The sequence below is a fragment of the Canis lupus genome, chromosome 13 (genome assembly GCF_011100685.1).
Source record: "Canis lupus familiaris isolate Mischka breed German Shepherd chromosome 13, alternate assembly UU_Cfam_GSD_1.0, whole genome shotgun sequence".
In the NCBI taxonomy this organism is placed as follows: Eukaryota; Metazoa; Chordata; class Mammalia; order Carnivora; family Canidae; genus Canis; species Canis lupus.
Window position 1 is genome coordinate 7,765,568 of NC_049234.1, and position 22,535 is coordinate 7,788,102.

General features: G+C 32.8%; 1 protein-coding gene across 14 annotated transcripts in view; it reads left to right on the plus strand.

The window, feature by feature from the left end:
- The window catches only part of OXR1 (oxidation resistance 1), a 360,020-nt gene that overhangs the window by 332,653 nt on the left and 4,832 nt on the right, over positions 1–22,535 (plus strand). For 10 of the 14 annotated variants that reach the window (XM_038555318.1, XM_038555317.1, XM_038555325.1 and 7 more), the window contains 4 exons: positions 16,637–16,717; positions 18,709–18,834; positions 19,793–19,945; positions 21,664–21,759. In XM_038555318.1, coding sequence (XP_038411246.1) covers positions 16,637–16,717; positions 18,709–18,834; positions 19,793–19,945; positions 21,664–21,759 — 456 coding nt within the window. Of the gene's footprint in view, positions 1–6,647; positions 6,822–16,636; positions 16,718–18,708; positions 18,835–19,792; positions 19,946–21,663; positions 21,760–22,535 lie in introns of those variants that run through there. The other 4 variants (XM_038555320.1, XM_038555321.1, XM_038555329.1 and 1 more) reach the window with 3 other exon arrangements.

Genomic DNA, 22,535 nt, shown 5'->3' on the forward strand with positions numbered 1-22,535 from the left:
AGTTCCTTAATTATGAGTCCTTCTGCTATTGGGAGTTTAATAATAACCTTATGTTGCAACTGGAAAGGAACTACTGTAAATTCTTTTCCTCTAGTTTCTACTACTGTCACCAGTAGTAGAAACTTCTACTTCTTACTGGTGACAGTAGTAGAAGTAGAGCATGTATACTGAGGATAGTATCTTTTGTGGGGCTTTGCAGTTTGGTGAAAAATGTTACTTTTGGGTTTTGTTGGAGAGTGTTTTTATAGATTTTCACTGACAAGGGAAGTATTTTAGTGGCCTTTCAAGAATGTGTAGGAAGATCTTGAGATAAAAGTGGGGAAAGATGCCTATTGACATCATTTCCTGATGATAATGCTATGATTTGATAAACATACAAAAATAGAGATAAGTAGTATTAATTTGCATATATCATCACTCAGCTTTATCAGCTTATTCCATCTATAAACCTTCCTTCTCCTCAGTTCACATTTCTTCAAATGTCATAATTATGTTTAAAATATATGTAAGCTGGGGGCACCTGGGTGGCTTAGTGGTTGAGCATCTGCCTTTGACTCCGGGTTGTGATCCCGGAGCCTGTGTGTGTGTGTGTGTGTGTGTGTGTGTGTACATTATATATAATAAGAATAAATTTTTACAACTTGTTATTTGAATCCGGATCCAGCTAAGCTCCAAATGTTTCAGTTAGCTAAAATGTCTCTTAAGTCTGTAAATGTAGGTTCTCTGTCCATTTTTTTTGCTGTGCTTTGCTTTTTTCCTTGTAATTTTCATTTTTAAGAAATTATATTTTTTTCTAGAATGTCATACAGTCTGAATTTTGCTGACCATATCCCCAGAGTCATTAACATGTTCTTCTGCCTTAGATCTAGAGTAACCCATCTAATTATAGACTGTTATCTTTATTCTATAGATAATTTCTCTAAGCTTGCTTCTTATTTGGCTAAAATCCTCATAGTAACACGTCATAATAGTTAATCTGTAATTCATTCAGTTGTCCTTTTCTCCACACCAGGTTCTCAATCTTGGCAGAACCTTTGAGTCCTTTGGGAGAGCTTTCAAAAAGCATTGCCTCAGGGTCACCTCAGACCAAATAAAAATCAGTATTCTGTAAAGCTCTTCACATGATGATATTGTACATGATGAAAACTGTGCTACTCCATGTCATCACTTCAGGTGTTATGTTAAATATTGCTAAATCCTAAGCTGGGAGATTTTTTCAGACTGTATTAATCATAACATAGTTTAATTTTCAAGGCCCTGTCATGCAAGTTAGGTTGCATAAAATATTTTTTAAGATATTCCTATTCTGTGTTTTGCATCTGCACACCAAAAACTTAAATTTGGTTCAGTGTGGAGAAAGGTTTCCTTAATCATTATATGCCTTGATTTTTAAAAGCACAGCTTTTTGTTTGTGTGTGTGTTTCTTATCAATAACAGCCAGGCCGAATTACTTCAGGCATAGATCCCTAACACACCAAAGGATTTTTATCACATTGTGTGCTCAGAGGCACTACAAGGAGAGGGAAACCAAGAAACATACCACTCTGTAGGTCATTGATCTGCACCTCTTGAATTTGTCCATCAAATGCTCTTTAAATGATGTACTTGACAAGTACACAAGAGTCTAGTAGCATAGTCTAACACAGCAGCCACAATATCTTAAAGTATCTTTGAAGCCTGTTTTATCTCTAAGATTCATATGAATTTTGCATTCATCTTTTTATCTGCTGTAATACAAAAATAATTTTAAAAATTTCTTATGAAGCAGAAGTGAAACTATAGTAATACAAAAGTCAAATTTCTCCTGTCAGCAGGTGCCACGTGGCTTAATGGCTGACCCCTTAGGCTCTATCACCCACAGCTTCACATGCCAACCCGAGAGTCTCTAAAAGTCTCTAATAGCCTATTAGTCTTATAGTCTCCTGTAGTCTTGGAGACTCTATTTGAATCCTCTGAAAGTATGTTTGGGTTTCAAAGTGTCACATGTTTTGGACATGCCAGTCTTGCTGCTAAATGATTCAGGCCTCAGAAATGTAGCTCTTTAAGCTACAATTGCTTGTGCCACTTCCTTTCAGTTGACTTGCACTCCTTTTGGGATAAGAACTGGCAGAAAAAGTTTTCCATTTTTTCATCTTTAAAGTTAATTTTATCCCACTTACAGTTCAATATCTTTCAGACTCCAAACCTACTAATTAAGACATGCAGTGCCCCTGGGATGAGAAAACAATTAAGCAATTGACTTCATTAAATTAGCTTTCATTGATTTATTTAGAAGTTTACCTCCCAGGTTTATACTTTTTTATTAAACTTTAAAATAGGAGTTTACTAGTACTAAGTGCCAGTAGATTATATGGCATAATAGTATTTTTTATTCTTAAAAGTAATGATTAGTATTAGAAGCATTTCATACCAGTCTAGTCTTCACTTCTCTTGCCAAAATATTGATAAAAATGTATTTTGTTCAATTTTTGGTTTCTGAGATGATTTCAGTTCTTTGGTGAATATTTTATTTCTTATGCTATCTGATAATGAGTATTCTAATATTTGTTCTATTAAACAGAAAGGTTTATTTTTAATTAAGGCATAAGTAGTGCCAAAATTAAAATCGAGGTGATACATAGAACAAAATTTCTTATTACTTCTCAGCGTAGCTGGCAAAATCCATACAGAATTGTTTTTGTTCAAAATGAAATTATTCTATGTCTAAGTCACTAAATAGAGCAGCTGTATATATTAAAGGCAATTAAAGAAAAATATACTTTTTTACATTGATAAGATCATATAATATTACAAACCAAAACTCCAAAACTAATTTAATGAATCATTAAATTAAAATTATCAAATATTTTAATAATAATTATTTGATAATTTTAATTATTGACAAAAGGGTAGAAATCAAAAGCATTAAAAACAATTAGAATTTGGGGGACTGTCAATGTATCTGTTGCAGACACTTGCAGATTTCTTAAGTTTTTAAGCGTTACTTTCTAAATATTAAAGCAATTAGAATTTATGAGTTAATACAAGTTGTCTTAATATTTCCATATTAAATATTTATTATTTTAAAGATTTTATTTATTTATTTATGAGAGACATAGAGAGAGAGAGGCAAAGACACATAGGAGAGGGAGAGGCAGGCTTCACATAGGGAGCCCGATGCAGGACTTGATCCCGGAACTCCAGGATCAGGCCTGAGCCAAAGGCAGATGCCCAACCGCTGAGCCACCCAGGCATCCCTCTATATTAAGTATTTTTAAAATCACTTTATTGAGGTAGGGTTGACATACAAAAATCTCTGCATATTTATATGTACAGCTTGATAAGTCTGGAGTCAAGTATACATCCATGAAACCATCATCACAGTTATAAATACATCCATCATCTCCAAGAATTTCTTCCTACTCTCATTATTACTATTATTATTTTGTAATAAGAATACAACATAAAATATATCCTCTTAGCAAATTCTCAAATATAACAATACTGTATTATTATAGGTAGTGTGCTATACAGTAGATCCCCAGTTCTAGACTGTTCATAAGTTTTCTCATATTAGCATTGGGCACTCATTAATCATGCCTAATGTCTGTTTTGACTAATGAAAATGTTAGCTTAGGATGTTATCTACCTCAGGAAAATTTTGAACTAATGTTTTGCTTTTTGTTAATACTCTCCCTTGGTAATTGGCCAGAAGTTACAGGCTATCATATTTCTATTAAAAAATCCAAAATGTTATTTAGTATTGATTGTGAGAAGAGACAGGATGGATAAATGACAGATTAATTTATTTTTTAACAACACAAAAATCAATTGTATTTCTATAAACCAGCAGTGAACAACTAATTTATGATTTTAAACATTAAAATTGCTTCTAAAATATTACCTTAAATATTGAATAGGGTGAATTTTATATATTTGCCCCTGATAGACCACTCCCAACACAGAAGAAATCTCATAATTTCAACACCAATAAAGTAAGTAGAGGAAACGAGATTGTTGAGTATCTGAATCATGAGAACGTTTGAATTATGAATGAATTATGATCTACCTTTAAACTGGTTATGTTTTTAAAAGTGCTTCATTTTATAGTCTTGTTATTTTACACTAATGGTAAATTGGTATCTCTTTCAAGCTCTGGGATAACTAGAAATATTTAAATGATCTAATATATTTTCTAAACACAATGAAAAAAAGGCAAGAAAGATTTACTGAACTCATTTTTTATGTCTGCTAGATATTGTGTTTATTAATTAGGAAGCATTTGGCTTCAAGAAACAGAAAACCAGGCTTAAATAGCTTAAATCAGTTGTTTTCTTAATTGAGATATAATTGATATATAGCATATCAGTTTCAGATATTCAACATGAAGATCTGATAATTTGTATATATTACAAATGATCACCACAGCAGGTTTCAAGTATTTGTCACGTGTATATTGTTAATTTTTTTTCTTGTGATTAGGACTTCAAGATATAGTTTCTTAGCAACTTTCAAATATCCAATACAGTGTTAACTATTATCACCATGTATGTTACATCCTCATGACATATTTTAGAATTGAAAATGTATACCTTTTGTCACCCTCACCCCCCTTCACCCATTTTGCCTACCTCCAGCTCCTTGCCTCTGGCAACCACCAGTCTATTTATCTGTGAGCTTGGGTTTTGTTGTTTTAAATTCCACATGTGAGATCATAAAGTACCTGTCTTTGTCTTAATTCACTGAGCATAATGCTCTCAAGGTCCATCTATATTGTTGTAAATGGCAAGATTGCATTCTTTTTATGGCTGGATAGTATTCCAGTGTGTGTGTGTGTGTGTGTGTGTGTACACATGTGTACCATTTCATCTTTATTTATTCATCAATTAATGGGCACTTAGGTTGTTTCAATTGGTTGTTGTAAATAATGCTGCAATAAACACAGGTACATATATATATTTGAATTTGTTTTTGTTTTCTTTGTATAAATATGTGTAATGTGTAGTAAGATGAATGTGGGGATAATTACAGTGTGCATATGGGGGACTGTGGGAAAGAGATCTTAGGGTAAGAGTGGTGGGGCTGGTTGGGGAGATGGGAGACCTGAGTGGGAGGTAGGTTATTTAGTGTGGAGTCTGCTGCATGCTTTGTGTGTACATTTTGGAATGTGGAGGAAGCTGTGGAGCTGTGGGTGTGGTTCAGTGTGTGTGTGTGTGTGTGTGTGTGTGTGTATACTATAAAGGTGGTATATGTGTGAAGGGTGGTGTCATGTATACACAGCTTTGTGTGAACACACAACAAGATAAAGGAGGAAGAGCTGGTTTAAAATATGGAGATGGGACGCCTGGGTAGCTCAGCAGTTGAGCATCTGCCTTCAGCTCAGGTCGTGATTCTGCAGTCCTGGGATCGAGTCCCACATCGGGCTCCCTGCGAGAAGCCTGCTTCTAACTCTCTGCCTGTGTCTCTGCCTCTCTCTCTGTGTCTCTCATGAATAAATAAAATCTTTAAAAATAAAATAAAATGAAATACGGAGAAATATTCAGGCATACTATTATATGCATTGATATTCTACTTAAAATTGAGCTCTAGGAAGTTTTAATTTATAGCCGTAATATTTAATCTTAAATATTCACTTATTTGGTTATGTTCAGCATACCACTGATTAGTGAAGTATATGTTGGTATAATAAATATAAGTAGTTTTTTCAAGAAGGATGCCTGGATGGCTCAGTGGCTGAGCATCTGCCTTCGGCCTGGGCACGATACCGGGGTCCTAGGATCAAGTCCTACATCGGGCTCCCCACAGGGAACCTGCTTCTTCCTCTGCCTCTGTCTCTGCCTGTCTCTGTATTTCATAAATAAAATCTTTTATTTATATAAATAAAGTACCTTTTCAAGAAATTAGCTATTAGAAAATGCAGTTTTAAAATGGACTGTATAGGGGCACCTGGGTGGCTCAGTCAGTTCGGCATCTGCCATTGGTTGCAGTCATGATCTCAGTCAGGGTACTAGGATCAAATCAAGCCCCATATAGGGCTCCCTGCTCATCAGGGAGTCTGCTTCTCTTCTGCCCCTCCTCCTGCTCATGTGCTCTCTCTCTATCTCAAATAAAATCTATAAAAAAGCAAAAATGGACTGTATAAACAGGTAAAGGAATTTTCAGGTCGCTTAAATATTTGTGTAGGATTTATTTGTAGTGAATTGGCTTTATTTTTACATAGGCTTTCTATGAAATTTGAGAGTTGGAGGTACTCAAAGAATCGTTTAAAAAATGGTCACATAAAGATGACATTTTATTGGATTTTTAGATTTAAGTAAAGAATAGATGTATGACTGACTGCATGAGCCAAAACAACAAAATATTAGTGGAAATCATTTATGCACTCTAGGAGGGAGTCTGGAAACTGCACTTAGTACTTTTTTATGATAGATATTTTTAGTGTATTTCTTACTATACTAGTGTTTGCAAATACATGCTCTGTGTCTTTAAACTTTTGAGCCCTTTTTTGCACATTTGGGTACAGTGCAACCAAACTTAAACATGGGAAACCTTCTCTTCCCTCCCTGGTTTTACAGTCTCCACTCAGAACTATCTTTGCAATGGATACTACTTAGCGATTAGCTCTGTGTCTTGTCAATCAAATCTTTGTCCCTAGCAAACTGTTTTGTCACTGTAGTAGAGCTCCTGTGCTGAAAATTTATCTTTAACAGAGGAAGAATGCTTTTTAAAACAGTCCTTATGAGATTTAATTTAACTTAATTTGCTCTGGAAAGGAAATGTCTCGTCTCTGGTATGGAAAAAAAGGGAGAAGACATCAACCAATTAATCATAAATATACTCTGGTAAATCTTAGTCAATGATTTCAATTTCTCTGTTTACTAGTCTTTATGATGACATGATGCAAAAATATACAATTCCTGAAAGTTTAAGCAGAGAGAATATTTGTAGAATACAAAGTTGTATGATTACAGAGAAGTGTGAAGTACTTTATTTCTGCTAATCCTAAATATCTTCAAAAAAGGAAATGAATAAACTGTAATTTTGTTTTGTAAAAGTGTATTGACTTTCCTAGTTTACAGTAATAGGAAATTATTAAATCTTTATTACTACCTAAATTTTTAATTTTAGTTGTTGTAGGAAAATATTCAGAATTTTTTTCTTAAGAAATTGAGTAGAACAATCAGAGTGAATTAACTTTAATTTTTGACTGGATCCCAGACTAGGGACATTTATAATATTGTGTATTAAGACAATTATTTTAGTTATCTTGAGAAAAGTCTCCTTTAAACTATTCTAAAATTTTCCAGCGGTGCTACCTAATACAAAACTTTAAAAGATACTCACTCTAGCCAGGAAAAATCTCAGCCTTACTATTTTGAGAATCCTGTTATTTTTTAGTAAAAATATGTGTGCATTATTTGTTAGAAAATATACTGCCAGTTCTTTCTGTGGTAATTCAAGATTATAACTTGCCTTATGAATATTATTTTTACTGTAATTGTGGATGATTTAAATAAAGCTAGACACATACTTAAAACCAAAAATGACTTTGGAAGATGCCCCCCATAGCAGCTTACTACTCATAAATGTTAAGCACAAAAAAAATACTAAAATTATTTCAACTAGTGTTAGTTTTTGTCAGGCTTGAGTTGTTATGTCTTTTTATGTTTAAGTTGAATAATTTCAATTTTTTGTTCATGTTATATATCAGCACAGATGTAGGCATCTGAAGTGAACACAGCTTTCTTTTTAAAACCAACAACAGTGAAACATTCATGTATTTTTTTATTTGCAGCTCAAATAACTGCTTGGCATTAGTTTGCTAAGACTTTAATACAGTTTAATCTGTTATAAATACAGACAAAATTGTGCATGTTTTGAATTTTATAGATCATCATAATGTGCATCACAAACTTACCACACTCAACATTTCCTGTTTTTAACCTTATAGGAAGCTGTTGTGTGATCTTGTCAGATATGAAAGCATGCCTCTCACTGGTCTTCAGCTTGGCTCATGCATATAGCTTATGTATTATTTCATTTAACCTTCACAGTAACCTTGCAGAATCAGCATTACTCCCCATTTTAAAGATGAGGAAACAGGTATGAAGTAATTACTGAACCAAGCTGTTATGGAGCACAGAGACAGCTTTATTATCCCATTCTTTACCTAACCAGGATGTATTTGAGAGATTTTTAAAAATGGGACAGTACAGTATGTTGTGTTCTGATGTGTAGACAAATTCAGGTTCTGGTTTTCTAGCTGTTTTCCTTGCCTTAGAATAGATACCCTAGAAGCTATAAGGCAGGAGAAAAACTTAAGAAAATAAGATTTAAAAGATTAGCAATTCTTGTTTTGTAGATTGAGATTTCCTATAAGATTTTGCCTGAAAAATCTCGTGCTTTAAAATCAAAAATAGAAAATGATTCTTCTAGGGACACCTGGGTGGCTCAGTGGTTGAGCATCTGCTTTTGACTTAGGACGGGATCCCAGAGTCCAGGGATCAAGTCCCACATTGGGCTCCCTGCATGGAGCCTGCTTCTCCCTCTGCCTGTCTCCCCCTCTCTCTCTTTCTCTCTCTCTCTCTCTCTCTCTCTCTCTCTCTCTCTGTCTCATGAATAAATAAATAAAATCTTTTTAAAAAATAAAATGATTCGGGATCCCTGGGTGGCGCAGCAGTTTGGCGCCTGCCTTTGGCCCGGGGCACGATCCTGGAGACCCAGGATCGAATCCCACGTCGGGCTCCCTGCATGGAGCCTGCTTCTCCCTCTACCTGTGTCTCTGCCTCTCTGTCTCTCTCTGTGTAACTATCATGAATAAATAAATAAAATCTTTAAAAAAAAAAAAATAAAATAAAATAAAATAAAATGATTCTTATAGAATAACAAATATTTTATAGCTTTTCACAATTTGTCATGTCAACTGATTAGTAGAATGGTGTCTATAGATCTCACTGATAAACTGCCTTATAGCTGGTATTAATATGGCTATGTATTTATGTAAACCAGGACAGTTTTCTAAATGCTCATGTATATAGCATCATATTTTACCTCACAACTAACTCTGTGTGTTAATCAGATGTAGATTATTTTCATTTTTACAAATAAATTAATTTAAGACTTGGAGACATTAACTAATAACGAATAGGTAAAATATGTTCTAAAAGACATGAAATGAATGTAAACCTTTGCCATTTAGCTTCAGTGAGAACCATATTGATCAGGCATGCTTGTTAACTTTCCTGTCTTTATTTTTTTTAAGGCCAGTTTAGAGTTTATTCTGACACACAACCTAAACTTTAATTTCTAACTATTTATTTGAAGCTATTTATATATTTGATGTAACCATATGCTTTATCCTGCCTTTTAAATGTCAATAAATTGTAATTTGGTTGAGCGGTATAAGCCTGTTTTATAAGAAGAATTTAGGCTTAATCAGATTAAAGTCACAAATCATTAAATATAGCAACACTGTTTTATCTCTATCAATATTTCATTAAACTAGTCACCATTTTCTTTTCTATTTAAGCCCTCATATGTGACAAGATAATTTTTTATACGTAGGCTTTCATGTATGCAAACAAAGGAGAAAAATCCTGTCATAAATTATTTACATCTCTGCAAGAAATAAGTCCATAAGAAGAGCCACTTTAAACGTAAAAATCTTCATGACCTTGGTTCAAGATAATAATCAAGTTAATGAGAAAAATAATTAAGCTCTAACACTGTGTACTAAAAATAACATTGTATTATTCTAAACATTTAACATTTATTTAATCCTCATGGTGAAAATTGCTACTCTCCTCTCCATTTTCAGACACAAAAGCATATAGCTGTCTTACTACAGCCAGTATATGGTTTGAATCCAGGCATTCTGGCTTTAGCGTCTGCCCTTAAATTCTTTACACTTTCTTAAAATCTTCACAGCATAACCAGGGGAAAGGAATTAACATTTATTTTGTATATTTAATGTATCATTGTTTATTTTATATATGTCAGATATGTTATCATTACTCATAAAATACTTAAAGTATTATTTCTGTTTGAAAGACATAGAAATATAGAGATTAAATGCAGTTGCTCAAGTTCACAAAACCTAGTAAAAAGCAGAATTAGAATTATTTAAGGCAGAAGTCTGAACCCAAAGTCTGTATTCTTTCTGCTATACTGTGTTGCCTAGTACATATTCACAAGATGTTTATTAACTACTATATATACATCTTATTATATGTAAAACATCTGCTTTCTAGTTAACAACCTAATTGAAAAGATATATACATATATATTCAGTGTAGAATATTTTTTCTTTATTATTTGACTTAGTAGTTGAAAAGCATATGTAAGATAGGAGGCATAATAATAAAATGAATCTCTATGATCCCACTCCCCAACTTAAGAACTAGAGCATTACCAAAGCAGTTGTATGAGCCTATGTGTTCTCTCTGTCATCTCATGTTTTCCTCAAATTGGTAACCACCTCTCAGAATTTTGTGTTTGTTCTTCCTCTTCTTTTTTTTTTAATTAATAGATTTTATATTTGGAACAATTTTAGGTTTACAAAAAAATTGAAAAGTACAGAGTTCCCATATACCCCTCCCCACACCAACACACACACACAGTACTCCTGTTATTCACATCTTGGTATGTATATTTGTTACAAATTATGAACTAATATTATACATTATTATCATCCGAAGTCCATAGTTAGTTTACCTTAATGTCTATTCTTTGTGTTGTGCATTCTGTGTAATGACATATACCATTATAGGATGATACAGGATTGTTTCACTGCCCTATAAGTTCTCTATGCTTCCTCTAGTTATCCCTCTTTACCTGAATACCCAGTAACTGCTGATCTTTTTCGTTTCAGTAGTTTTGCCTTTTCCAGAGTGTCATATAGTTGCCATCACACAATATGTAGACTTTTCAGAATGGCTTTTTTCACTTAGTAAGATACATGTAATGTTCCTCGCTGTCTTTAGATAGCTTGATTGCTCATTTATTTTTAGTGCTGACTTAATATTCTGTTGTATCAATATACCAGTGTCTTGTATCTTTTCACCTATCAAAAGACATCCTAATTGCTTCCAATGTTTGATACTTCTAGTAAAAAGCTATTTTGGGGGTAGATTTTGTGTGAACATAAGTTTTCAACTCATTGGATAAATACCAAGGAGCATAATTGCTGGATTATATGAGTATGTTTAGTTTTGTAACAATCTACTAGACTTTTCCAAAGTGGCAGTACCATTTTGCACTGTACCAACAGTAAATGAGAATTCCTGTTGCTTTACATACTCCCCAGCATTTGACGTTGTCAGTACTTTGGATTTTAGCCATCCTAAATAGGTATGTAGTAGTATCTCATTATTTTAATTTGTATTTCCCTGATGACATATGATATTGAATTCCTCTTTGCCATCTATATGCCATCTGTCTTTGTGAAATGTCTGTTTGGATGTTTAGACCCTGAGTAGGGAAATATTTTTCTGTAAGAAATTGTAGAAAATTAGTATGATTTCTTCCTTAAATGTTTGATAGAATTTATCAGTGAATCCATTTGGATTCACTCCAGATGCTCCAGAGCTAGAGATCATCACTACTTTGAGTTTCTTCGTAAGTACAGAATCAGCTACCATAGTATATGCGTCGTTCCTTTGCAAAAGTGACTATAATAATAACGGCACAAATGGAAATCTGCCCAGTTTATCTCTTTTTTTAGTTCTTATGTCTTTCATAGCTTCCAACAAGGTTGCATAGCTTTTTTATAGAGTATCCTGATGTTTCCTGGTAACTAATTCATTTTAGTTGGCTAGAACTGGGCCTCATTCTTTCTATTTTAGAAGGTTAGTAATTATTAATTCAGTTTCTTTCATCAGTATAGGCCTACTCAGTTGATCTATTTTTTTTCTTGTGTAAGTTTTGGTGGTTTGTATCTTTAAAGGATTTGGTTCATTTCATCTAGGTTATCAAAGTTTTGGGTATTGAGTCACTTATAATATTCCATTATTATTTTAATGTCAACGGGATCAACAGTGATAGCCCTTCTTCATTTCTGACATAATTCATTTCTTCTTTCTCTTTTTTAGTTAGCTTGGCTAGAGGTTTATCAATTTTATTTAACTTTTCAAAGAACTGACTTTGTTTCATTGATTTTTTTTTTTCTGTTGATTTCCTGTTTCCAGTCTCATTGATTTCTGCTCTAACTTTTTTATTATTTATTTTTTTCTACTTAAGATTTAATGTGTTTTTTTCTAGTTTCCTAAGATGGAAGCTTAGATTATTAATTTTAGATATTTTCTTAATGTATGCATTTTATTTTATGAATTTTCTTCTAATTCCTATCTTCACTACATCCCAAAATTTTGATACTTTGGAGTGTTTTTTCCATCTAGCTCAAAACATTTCAAATTTCTCCCAAGACTTTCGTTTTGACTATGCATTAATTAGAAATGTGTTGTTGAAAAGTATTTGGGGGATTTTCCCACTATTTCTCTGTTACTAAATTTTAGTTCTGTCATGTTCTGAAAGCATATTTTTTATGATATCTATTTGTTAAGGTATGTTTTATGGACCAGAATGTGCAGTCTGTCTTAATGATGTTCCATGTGAGTTTGAGAAGAATGTGTGTTCTGTTGTCCTTAGATGAATAGTGTATACAAGTCAATTAGATCCAGTTAATTGAGGATGTTTCTCAGTTCAACTATAATCTTACTGATTTTCTGCCTGCTGAATTTGTGAATTACTGATAAAGGAGCTTTGAAATCTCCAGTTCTTAATAGTGGGTTTATATATTTCAAGATTACGTAATGAGTGTTCTTTCCCCCTGACATACTATGGAAAATATTAGATTATTCCCTTTTTATGAGATTCACTTCTTGTATTTATTGTTCCAAAAAGCCAAAGCAATAGTTTGAGTAGTTTACAGGTTTCTTTTTGACTAAAAGAACAGTGAGTATATCTGCCTTCTAATGAAAATCTATGAATCACCTGCAAATATACTTAAGAGGAAGTAATTTTAAATATAGATTTATTCAAATCAAAACTTTGATAATATGTTCTCTTTTCAGTTCATTCTGGATTACATCTCTTTTTCCTCTATTCTGTTTTTTGGCTAATTTATGATTCTTTATTTGCTTCTTTTATACCTTATTTATTACAGTTCCATGAAGTGTTATTTTGAAACCAGTAGTTTAGGGCAAAAAGAAGCGAAGTTTTAACATAATCCAGGTCTTATTTTGTAATAAAACGTTGTTGTGTATGTACAGAACAGAAGGTTATGTGATTTCAAGGATAATGTTGTGTGCCTTTTCATTAGCTACTACAACTTAGATTTTCTCCTCATTAAACATATTTTTAGGTACCAAGGTAAGTATAAATGGCATTGACTAGATATATTTGTCTTTCTACTCCATTTTCCTTTACTATGGAACAAAAGTAAGAAATAAGTAAGGGATAAAAATGGCATTTTCATAGTTATCCACCAGACTTTTCTTAGTTTGTCAGGAAGTTGGGGGGGATGGGAGATTTTGGTTTGTTTGTGGGGTAATTTCAGGGGGAAGTACTGGAACATCCTGGAAGGAGGACTGTTAGACTGTGGTGTTGGTCTTTATGAACATGTTTTTATTCATGGGTCTTAGAGAAACTGTGTGTTTTCTCTAGCTTTAGCTTTTGTTCTATATTGGTGGTTGTTGTTAGTTCTTTAAGTTTTTGTTCTATATTGGTTGTTGTTGTTAGTTCCTTTGTAATAAAGATGGGTGGATTTAATCCTGCCCATACATTTATTTTCTGTGAAAATAAATGCTTAGGGAATACTTTCTCTGTGTGAGAGTCCTTTGTCAGACTGAAAAGACTGGAGAGTAGCACTTAATTCTGTAGAGAGTAGGTCATAGTACTTACTTCTTACAGAGGGGATTTGGCAGTATGTGCAAAATACTTTATTCCTCAAGAAATGACTCTAGCAAGACAGTGAATATACTTTTAATTGAGGTCTTGGTTTCTTTGACTGTGCATCCTTAGTATTGGAAGTATGATGCAGGACATATTGTAGAGATATGTCCATTTTCTGAGGTTTAATCTTTTTGGGTAAGTAAATTCTGTACATATGATTTACCAAAGAGATAAAAACTAATTTAAGACTAATTCTAGTTCCATCATACATGCTTGGAATCTGTATCTCTTTATTCATTTAATTTGAGAAGATGACATATTATCTGTGTACTCATTTTTTCTGTATTAATGCACAGACCCTTTTGACAGTTTTTTTTTTTTTTGTATCTACAACACAAGTAAATATTTAGGATTGAAGAAATGAGTTTATAAGTCCCAAAATACAGGCTTTTTACAAAAAGAGTGTGAATGAGAAAAGGTAGATTGTGACATTAAAGAAACTAAGATTTGACTAAATGTTATAAGCTTATACTTAGGATAGGCAGTTCATGGTTCCCTCACTGATAACTCCTACTCAGTGCTATTGATAGAGTTAGCTTGTAAGTAATTCCTTTTGTGAGCATAATTTAGTTTTACTTCCATCGAAGAATTGTGTTTATGTGGTAAAATGAGCTTTAAGAAATAAGTGTAAAACTAGTATTAACAGCCCAGGTGGCTCAGCCGTTTAACACCACCTTCAGCTCAGGGCGTGATCCTGGAGACCCAGGATCTAGTCCCACATCGGGCTCCCTTGCATGGAGCCTGCTTCTCCCTCTGCGGTGTCTCTGCTTCTCTCTCTCTCTCTCTCTGTCTCTCATGAGTAAATAAATAAAATCTTTAAAAATAATAATAATACTAAGATGCTATTGGCCCTTTAAAAAAATAGAATGCTGAGTAGTAGGAAAGTCATATAATTTGAAAACTCTTGGCTAGAAGACTTGATCAGTTTGAATACCACGGGAAAAGGGAAAATACAGCTGGCCATTTAATATTTTGTGGAGATTTCTTTTTCTGGTCACAAAAAACAAGGCCATGATTTTTTAACTTTTAGGACCTTATTTTTCTTTCATCTTTATTGAAAACTTTTTGTTTTTAATTGAAAGATCTTTAATATTTTTATCTAATCCTGAAATTTAATTGATTTCAGAAGAGTCATAATATACTAGATAGTTGAACTCTCAAAACTGAAATATTTTAATATCCATAAATAAATAAGGAAGGTCTTTGAACATTAAATCCCTTTAGTCCTTACGGTAAATTGGCGAAAAATGATTAGGTAAAAGTAATGTTAGTAATAGTAGCTATTATTTACTGTGTGCTGGACACTGTACTCAATCATTTATATGTGCATTTTATTTCATTTCATAAAAAATGTGCTCTTATTATTTCCTTTGTTTTATGAAGAAAAAGATAAAAAGGAGTCCAAACTCAGATCCATCTGATCCTCTAGAGCTTGAGATCATAACCATTTTACATTTCTTTGTAAGTCGGGAATCGACTATCATATTGCATACATACATTGTTGCTTTGTAAAATTCAATATTATGCTAAAACAGAAATCCAGTTTCTTTTTACTATTCTCATGTCTTTCACAGCTTTTAACAGGTTCACATAACTCTTCAGAATTTCCTTGATATTTACAAGTGGTTAATTTATTTTAGTTGGCTAGAACAAGAGCTTTTTAAAACCTAGGTTAGAAGTCAACTCTTTCTGAGCCAGTGATTCAACTGCATTAATCACAAAATGAATCTGCTTTGGCTCAGGAGAATCAGCACATATTAATGACACAACCAGAATTCACTTTTTTATGGTTTCTGTTTTAGGAATTAGATTATAATCTGAGAAGGTTGTAGTTGTTATATCAACCTAAGGAAACTTGTCTATTTTTGTGGACTTTTTGTAATAATGTTCCTCTGTTCTATATGGCTTGCAAATACATTATACAAGAGACTGGTCTAGGCAATTATTTAAGACAAAGAATTTTTCTTAGGAATTTAGAATGTAGGATAGTTATTAAGTTTTAGTCACAAATAACTGTTGCAGTACCAACTGTAAAGAAATAATATAAAGACAAAAACTGAAAAGAGTCATGTAGACATGCCTGAGAAGGTACTGTTGATTAGATATACTTCTGAAAATCTAATTTTTACTTTCATTTTTCTTACTACTTTAGGTTTTTCAATGTACTTCATATCTTATTCTTGCTTCCTCCCTTTTTTTCTGATACAGATCATGTGGCATGGGTATGTTTCTCACCTTTGCTTAGAAGAAATGCTTCCAGCATTGCCATTAGGATATAATATTTGAGCTAACCTGATTTGGAGAGGAGACTTGAACTACATTTTCTTTGTAAAATGCCTGCCATTATGATTTTAGATGTTTTATCTTTGATGTTATCTTCGATGTTAGCAAAACAGCATGTTGTTTTCTGTAGTGTTTCCTTTATAAACAACTATTATTCTATTTATTGAATCAGATTCTATCTGTACGAAGCAGTCCATAAACCTTATATTGTTGTATATAGGACTTTTAAACTCAGTCATGTGTATTTCACTGTAGTTTGATATAGAAATCTCCTGGATTTTCAGCATGGAGTGGGGAAAGAAACCCTGATTACAGACAGTTCTCTTTCTCCATTTAAATTTCTCCATATTTTTTTGTTTTGTTTTGTTTTGGCTCTTTTTCTCAACTGTCAGTGGAATTATTGTCTTCCTGTCTCCATATTCAGGTAGTGTCAGTGGCTGAGTATCACCGCAGGATCGATGCTCTAAATACTGAAGAACTGCGCACACTCTGCAGACGTCTCCAGGTGCCCCATTCAGTAGTTTAAACCCCTCCGGAGAGTGAATCCTCCTTGTTTTTAGTGTCTCTCGTCAGGGCAAATCTCATTTTTAAAGGATTTGTCTTGACTGCAGCACTAAAATAGCCCATCAGAAAATTCCTTTTTGTATTAAAGAGTACAGTTTTGCCTTGAAGAGCTTCAGGATTATACTTTCTGCCATCTTTTCATTTTAAAAATATTCAGAGGAATTTTCTGGCATTGTAGAACTGTTCTCAGTAACTGTGTGTTTCTTAAAGCAATAAAGAGTGTTCATTTAATTTTAACATTGGAAGAATGTCTTTGGGTTTGAGGATGAATCTTTACTCAGTAGCATCTGAAAGATGAAGTACTATCAGAAAATTTGAAAACCTTTTAATGCAAAGCAAGACTTTAATATTTTCTCTTCTTTAAGGCTATTTCAATTGTATCAACTCCACATCAAATATTTTAATAAGCTAAATTGTTTTTGTTTTTGAGGTATTCCTGGTTGGTATTAGAAATACTTTGGAATAGTATACCCTACCTACCAAACTAGATAAATTATTTAAAATTCCATAAAATAATCTTTGTGATTTCTTTCTCTTTTTTTTTAGAAACAAAGTGATACAGTTGAACTCATTTTTCAGTTTTGTGTATTATTGTGTGTTTTACTCTTCTTAATGAGATATGCTTTCATGGCTGTGCTACATCTACTGAATTATTTTTTCTTTTAATGCTTCTCATGTTGCCTTGGATTTTTCTTTTAACTTTTCACATCATCAGAATAAGGGTAAAACATGCTGATGATGTGAAAGAATTAATATAGTATTAACTTCTCATCACCAAAAAGCAATACAGTTCTAGAACATGTATTGATTGAAAACATGCTATTTAGGTTTGGTAAAAAATCTGTTAAAGAAACAAAATAATTTAGCAAGATTTCATTCTTAATGGAATCACAGTCTCTGTGCATTGCTGCATTTTAGTTATCTGCTCCAATAGAATTCTGTTTTCCAATTTAAAATTTTCATCAATAATAGATATGTTTTATAGCTTTTATTTCCTAATGTTACTGCATTTTATATATTAAAATAAAATTAATATGGGACGCCTGGGTGGCTCAGTGGTTGAGCACCTGCCTTTGGCTCAGGGCATGATCCCGCGGTCCTGGGATTGAGTCCCACATCGGGCTTCCTGTATGGAGCCTGTTTCTCCCTCTGCCTACAACTCTACCTCTTTCTGTGTCTCTCATGAATAAATAGAATCTTAAAATAATAATAAAAAATTAATATGAAAAAGTATCAATAGAATAGATTGTATCAGAGTTTGAGTTAATCAACATTTCTATCATTTTAGGAATGTCAGATCATTTGCATCATGCAAAAGCATATATTCTTTTTTAATGCATTAAATTTATCTAATTTTTAAGATATGGTTATGAAAAAATTAAATTTATCATGTGACCCCAAAGCAAAAATAATGAAGGCAATTTTTAAAGTAATGGTAACTTTTTCAGTGAAGCAGCTAATAATTTGTATGCACACATACTCATAGAAAGTTCTTTAAATTAAAACTTTGGCACCAGAATGTTTTCTTAATTATTTTTGGCAAATTTTATGTTTATCATGAAAAAAAAATCCCACATATTTTAAATAATTTAGCACAGATAAATAGCAAACTAGCTGGCTCACTTTTGCCCTTCAACGGAAAAATTAAAATTTGCATCTGATTTTTCCTTTCACACAGAAATATGGGTGTTAATCATTTTCTTTCTGTCATACAGTAGATGAGAAAAATGTCTGCTTATAGTTAAAAGATCTTTTTCTACATTGGATATACCATTGTTATTAGATGGATGGACATCTTTGCCTTCTAAAATCCTAAATTAAAGTTTTAGCCCATTTTTTAAGGTGCAAAGTTTTATTTCTCTCAAAAGGCAGAAACTGTTTATTGCACGTTGCAGTCTTATATTAACATGCTATTGCTGTTTACCTCTTTAGATTACTACAAGAGAAGACATAAATTCAAAGCAGATTGCTCCAGCAAAAGCAGACCTGGAGTCTGAATCTTTTCGACCAAACCTAAGTGATCCCAGTGAACTCTTACTGCCAGATCAAATTGAAAAGGTATGACATACTTACATATGTGCATTTCAGAGTATGTACCCATAAGAGTAAAACAGCCTCTTTTCAGTTCTTCAAATTAAAGAAGCAGGGTTACTGCTGTTAGTCTTCCTTTCCCGTGAAGAAAAGTAAACAAAATACAGCAACTAGTATAATAGAAGATATTAGGAGCAGACATTAAAATAAACAATAAATAAATAAACAATAGTGGGGACACCTGGATGGCTCAGTGGGTGGGCATCTGCCTTTGACTCAAGTTCTGATCCCGGGATCCAGGATGGAGTCCTGCATCGGGCTCCTTGTGGGGAGCCTGCTTCTCCCTCTGCCTGTGTCTCTGTCTGTCTCTCTCTCTCTCATGAATAAATAAAATCTTTAAAAATAAATAAATAAAATAAACAATAGCAATTTAGATGAGACACTATAATAGCCAAAATTTAATTTTTTACTGTGTACTAGTTACTTGCTTTATGTGATTATCTCATGTAGTTTTTTATAGCACCTAAAGGGATTGAATGTGCACTCTGCACATTTTATGAGTGAAAAAATTTAGACATAAAGAAATTTAGTATCTTGCTCAAAGTCGCAGCTTTAAAATGTTGAAACTTGATTTCTAGAGCCCATTATTTGAGAAGTTATTAATAATTAAGCTGTTAGTCCATTCAGTATTTTTGTTAATTCAGTACAGAGGGTAAAAACAGTGAGTAATCCCTATTTCTTGTCTTTCTTTTACTCTGTGTCTTGTGGGTCCTGTTCCTTTCTTTTCCTGGTGGACAATTATTATTTCATGCTGAGAAATGCAGTTTTTTCTTCAAGCATCTCTGTGTCTTTGAGAATAATTTCTACTGTTATTTGCGTAGCCTTCAATTTTATAAAGTTCTGTTACATTCCAGCTGGCATTACTATCTTGCACGTTGACAATAGATAGCTATCAAGTAAAATGTTAAAATTTTGTTTTGCAAAGCTTACCAAGCATCTTCCACCAAGAACAATTGGCTATCCATGGACTCTTGTTTATGGCACTGGGAAGCATGGCACAAGCTTGAAGACCCTTTATCGAACAATGACAGGTTTAGACACCCCAGTGCTGATGGTGATTAAAGACAGTGATGGGCAGGTATGAAAAGTAACTACATAGATACATTACCCTTTCAGAGATTACAGTAAAAGTAACATTTAATATGTTTTTTGATAAAAATTATTTTCATTAGTGTATTTTATTAAATTTACTGATAATATTGAGTACTTCTAATATACAAGACATTGTTGAGTGATACAGAGAATAAACAAGAGCATGGATAAAGGGATTATAGTCTGATAAAAAAGAATATGTGTACCAGTATCAAGTGTAGTGAGAACCTAGAGAAAGCAAAAGGGGTGTTTAAAGCAAGGATTGTTCATATCTATTTGGACAAGGTCAGAATGAAGTTCATTGAAAGAGTGAATATTGTTAGAGTCTTGAAGCATAGGTAGTTTTAAAACTTAAAGGTAATTGTGTGAGAATGATACCAGAACAAAACCATAGGAAGGCAAGAGAAATACTGATTTGTTCCTGAAACATCAAGTTAGGTCAGTTGCTAGGATTGGAGAGTGAGAAGATGAAATAGCAATATTAATTTAAAAAACAAAACAAAATACTACTACTTCTGACATTTTTATTGTGCTTTTCCCACCCATTTAACTAATCACTTATGCATTATCTTATTTAATCGTCAAAGCTCTATGAGATTGATACTTTTATAACATCACTGTTTTGAAGAGTTAACTATGACTAAACGAATTTCATCAACTTTCCCAGAGTTATACAATAAAGGTAATTGCACAAAAATGAAGGAACTGCTTACCACATGCCATAGCATAGATAAGTGTCACAAATGTAACGTTGAGTTGAAAACCAGACACTAAGGAGTAACTATCTTATGATTCCATTTAAAGAATGTTCATAAATAGGCAAAACAAATCTATGATATTCAAGCTAGTTAGCTTCCTTGGGGAAGTGGAGGTGGTGATGAAGAGGAGGCACAAGGTCAGCTTCCAAAGTGCTGATGATGTTCTGTTTCTTGATCTAAATGAAGGTTGTTAAATGGGATTTGCTTTGTGATAATTCCACATTGAGCTGTGTGTATTTATATAAAACATATATATGTATAACATGTACCTTTCAACAAGAAAGTCTATTTTAAAAACTAAGACTATAAAAAGCAGATCAGAGACAGTGACTATAGAAATCATCTATAAAACTCTCTACATTCCCATTTAATGCTGTGGAAATTTAGACCCACAGCATTGAAATAACTTATCCAGGTTCCTTATTCACTCATTCTTTTTTAGGTTATTTATGCTGTGATACCTATTGTTCTGTGTAAGAGCATAGCACTACAGGTCCAACCAGTTAAGACCGAGGCCTTCCCTCATGGAATTTATTATATAATGAAGACAAAAGTAGCATATACCTTTTTAGTTAGTAGAATGTTTACTGATGCAGAAGAGTTTTTGCTAAATCCTATAATCCCACTGTAACATGTTATAACTATTGTACATGCATTGTGCATATAAGTTCTCCTGAAACGAGGTAATCACTTTTTAAGATTGTTTGTTTATAAGAATCTTTTTAGATTTCAAAACTAGAAAAAATTCCCCATTGAGAAACTGATATGCTTTGTATTTGACAATAATGCAAATTTCATAACAGCTGATCGTGTTTCCCTTTTTTAAGTAGTAGATAAAATTATATTTCATTTCCTTTTTTTTTGCATTTTACTTAAATAATGAGGTAATGCTTAATGAAGCAAATTAATAGTCATGTCATTAACCATGCCTCTTTTTAATCCTTAGGTTTTTGGTGCATTAGCATCTGAGCCATTTAAAGTGAGTGATGGCTTTTATGGTACCGGAGAAACCTTTGTTTTTACGTTCTGTCCAGAGTTTGAGGTAAGGACAATTATTCCAGTATTCAATTTATAAAGAGATGGCATAATGAAAAGAACATGCACATTGGAGGCATTTACACTTGCATTTGACGCTCATCTCTGTTGTTACTAACTATAACTTCACACTTTTCGACCATTTTGAGGTTTAACTTTCCTATGGATAGAATGGGAACCATAAAATGTAACAGGGCATAATGCCAGACATACATCATGGTCTCAGTAAGGAGTATACATCATTATTACTATTCTGAATTGCCATTGTGAAATTCTTAGAAACTTTTAATGACTAAGTTGCATAATGTAAGTAATGAAAATTTAAAAAATAAATCATTTAGGTTTAAATTATCTGATTTCTTTTTCTTTATTATGGCTTAATTAATTTAAATTGACTACATTCCAGTACTAGTTAGACCTAAAATTAAAGACCTAAAATTAAAGAATATGTTGACTGTAAAACATCGCATGCAATCGCAGCATCTTAGGTACATTAAAGTTCAGTGTATCAGACCTTTCCTTAAGAGATGAAATTATAATCTCGAAAAAAGGAATCAACACCGTTAAAAAAGTAGTCTTTAGAAACAGTTTCTATGATTATCAAAATAGGAAGGTTTTGATAACACACTAGAAGATTTTTTAGCAAACTTAAGCTTAACCAGCTCACTAGATTAACCAGTGCTTTCCATTCCCTCATAAAACATAACAACCAATGCCTACAGCTAACTGGAAGTTTATAATTGATACAGATTTTTTTAAAGATTTATTTACTTATTTTAGAGA